The 3609-nt window shown below is 35.7% G+C and overlaps 1 protein-coding gene across 1 annotated transcript; it reads right to left on the bottom strand.

Annotated features, from left to right (window-relative positions):
- Window positions 1–310: 310 nt before the first annotated feature.
- On the bottom strand, window positions 311–1270 carry LOC119254676 (olfactory receptor 51F1-like). Its single transcript, XM_037521777.1, has one exon. The coding sequence runs from the start codon at window positions 1268–1270 to the stop codon at window positions 311–313; it is 960 nt and encodes a 319-aa protein (XP_037377674.1).
- Window positions 1271–3609: the final 2339 nt, after the last annotated feature.

The following is a 3609-nucleotide window of genomic DNA, read 5'->3' as shown; positions in this document are numbered from 1 at the left end:
CCTGGCCACCGGCGAGGGTCCCACAAAAAAAAAAAAATAAAAAAAAAATAAAGCAGTTGGTAGAATACAGAGTATAAAATAAGCAATAAATGTTAATTTTAGAAACAATTTTTTATTATTTCATTTTAAATATACTCATTTTCCCTTACTGGTAGTAAACAATAGTTATATTTTATAACTGCTTAACAAAATGCTTAACAAGTATTTGCTGAATGAAAAAAAGACAAAAAAATCTGATGATCTATCAAAGTTGCTTTTCTATAGTTAAATTCACTTCTAGTAGATTTTTTACAGCCTTAATCATCTCTGATTACATTTTATGGAGTAGCTTGAGTATAGTATTGCGAATCTGTTTTGTCTTTACACTATAGATAATGGGATTAAGCACTGGGGGCAAATGCAGGTATATATTGGACATCATTGAATGGACCACTTTGGGGGCAGAATGAGCATAGCGATGCACCAAGGACAGGCTCATCATGGGGATGTAGAAAGTAGCAACTGCTCCAATGTGAGAGATACAGGTGCTAAAGGCCTTATGTCGTTCTTCAGGGGAGGCAATACTCAGAACAGAGCGAATGATCAAGATATAAGACAGGAGAATGCATGGTGCATCTATCCCTGTGGTCAGGATGAGAACAATTAAGCCACAAATGTTGTTGGCCCGAGTATCTGAGCAAGAAAATTTAATCAGATCTGGATGGTAGCAGTAGGAATGGGAAAGAACATTCATTTTACAGAAGGAGAGACGCTTAAGGAGCAAAAGCATTAGCCCTATTAATACTATGGAGCGTATAGTCATTACAAGTCCCATCAGAATGATTCTGGGGTTAGTGAGAATGGTGCTGTACCTGAGAGGGTTACAGATGGCCACATAGCGGTCAAAGGCCATGGCCACCAGCACTCCTGATTCAATGACAGTAAATCCATGAAGAAAAAACATCTGTATAATGCAGGAATCTAGACTGATTTCTCTTGCATCAAACCAGAAGATAGCTAATGTTGTTGACATTGTAGACACAGTGATGCCCAGATCACTGGCTGACAGCATGGAGAGGAAATAGTACATGGGTTCATGCAGACTCTGCTGGGTAATGATGACAAACAGGATCATGCTGTTCCCAGTAAGGGCAATGGCATAGAGACAACAGAAGGGAATGGAGATCCAGCCATGGACAGACTCCAGGCCAGGAATGCCGGTCAATAAGAAGGTTGGAAATGTAGATGTGAAGTTACTAAGGATCTCCATGTTGTCTTGGATTTGTGGCATTTGTCCTCACAATGTTCTCATCCTATAGAAATAATTTTGTTTTTATTAGTTGAAGGCAGGTAGATTCATTTTCTTTTGTTTATGAGAGTTATCTAAGTTTCTCATTGAGAAAACTATATATTGAACTCTAACTTCCTTCTGCATTCATAATCACAATGATGCAATAAAGAAATGTAGATAGATAAATTAGATATTGAGAGGTTAAAATACAGAAAAATGTACTATATAGTTTCACTTATAGGAGGAATATAGGGGAGCCAAATAAGGGATCAGGAAAAAAAAGACATAACTTGCAGACAACTATAAATTGAGACATACAGCAGGGGAGGGCGGAGAAAGGGATCATACAGGGTTGGAAAGAGCACAGAAGACTATGGAGATGGTTCATAGGTGACTGGGTGGTGGAAATTTTACAGTGACATACCTGAGAGGAGAAAGCAAACTGTATAAAAATGACAATGCTGTAAAATATATATATAAATAAATATTTAAAAATATAGAACTATCAGCTTAATAGATATAGAATATTCCTTATGAACTAACATGCAATCATTTTAAATAGCTATATTTAGTATATAAATGAACTCTTTTACTCTGATTCAAGGTAACTATAAATTTTGATAATTATTTTCTATAATTACAGTATTTTAGATAAATATTCAATGAATAAGAAAAAAAATCACTATCAAGTATCACTTAAAAAGTTGCATATTAAGTTACTAAGAGAAATCCTTCTAAATATATGCATGGTGCTACCATGTGGGTCGGATACTGTAGATAAAGCTCTTCAGATTTTTTCTAGTTACATACATTGGGAATATCACTGGTTAAGTGCTATTTTAATCTAACCATGTGGAGAAACAACCACAAAAATATATTTAAAAGAAAAAAGATAACAGTGAAGATGAAACACTGTAGCGGTTATTGGAGAGGACTATATGCAGTAAAGAAAGATGAGATAGATAGCTTTACAGGAACTAGTAATACCAAGAGGTCATGGTGTCATCACTGGGTGTTACATGAACAACAGTATCAAATTACTTAAGTTGCCAAATCTGCTAAGAATTAGAATTTTCAAATGTAGCTGAAAGCACATTAGTGACCCTGGAAAAAGCACTTAAAGTGCAGAGATGGAAGCTGAGAATCTGTACAGTTTCAGGAAAGAATGAAAATAAATAAGTAGTGGAGGCAGAACGCATATTATTTCTGGAAACTTGCCAGTAAAGGCAAGAAAAAAAATAAACAATGTATACAGAAGACCTTAAGGGAAATAAAGAATTTGTTGCAAGACTGGAAGTCAGAGAAACCTACCTAATTATAAAGAGTGGTTTAAGATAGATAGTAAGAGGTTGAGAATACAGAACAGCAAGGATTAATCGGTTTAGGACAATTCCTTAAGAGGTAGTAGGTGATTGAATATAGAGCATGGCAGCAATTAGCTTCCCCAAAGATGAGAATCATCATTTTCACTGGCACTGGCAAGTATGTGAGAAATGGGAATGTTGGTGGAGGGTAGTGTGAGGGAATTATCATCCGATGCTGCTGCTTTTTTCTTTCCCATTGTTTTATTGTGGCCAAACAAACCTGGCATAAAATCTATCACATTTACTATCATATTAGCCATTTTTAATATTGCAGTTAAATAGTATTAAATACATTCATGTTGGACAACTGTCTTCACCATCCATCTCTATAACTCTATGTGGTAAAACTGAAACTACATATGCATTAAACATAATTCCTCATTACCCCCACTTTGTCAAGTTTAAAAAGGTACTATATAAAATTTATTTTCTGATACCCTGTAGTAAAACATGTTACCATTTCATTTATGCTAGTTTCCTGTAGTTACGCTTTAACCTTAGTTCCCAGGGTTTCACATCCATCTGAGAAAGACTATTAAGACTATTACAATATATAATATAAACCAGTAGGGATAAGAGATCTGTATGTTACATGGATCCCTGAGGATAAGGTGAACCCTAATTTTATCTGACTTTTCTGTAAGCCCATGATTATTTGTGAATGGGTAACAATCACAGTACAAAATCAACACAATGAACACCTATCTCTACCTTCTTACCAGCATCATGTGTGTGCATGAGCCTTTTCTCTCTTCAATACAGAGAGAGAACAGGTTCCAGTTCTGGAGCCTTGGACTTTATAGTAAAGAGGAAGGAGCTCTGGGGCCATTGGTAAAATATGAATTTCCCTTGGGCCATAAATAGAGAAAAACTGAAATCTCTCTTTCTATCTACAAATGAGCAGAAATTAGGTGTAATCTCCAAAGGGTTTTTAGTGACTTACTGTAGTGAGAAGTTTCCCCAGGGACCTCAAGT

This window comes from Talpa occidentalis, unplaced genomic scaffold (assembly GCF_014898055.3).
Source record: "Talpa occidentalis isolate TD23 unplaced genomic scaffold, MPIMG_talOcc4v2.1 talOcc4.3, whole genome shotgun sequence".
NCBI classification, from domain to species: Eukaryota; Metazoa; Chordata; class Mammalia; order Eulipotyphla; family Talpidae; genus Talpa; species Talpa occidentalis.
Note: the sequence above shows the minus strand (reverse complement) of the source record. Positions and strands in the feature narration are given on the sequence as shown.

Bases quoted from the DNA above. Each gene is read 5' to 3' on its own strand.
- LOC119254676 (XM_037521777.1), bottom strand. From the start codon at position 1,270: ATGCCACAAATCCAAGACAACATGGAGATCCTTAGTAACTTCACATCT.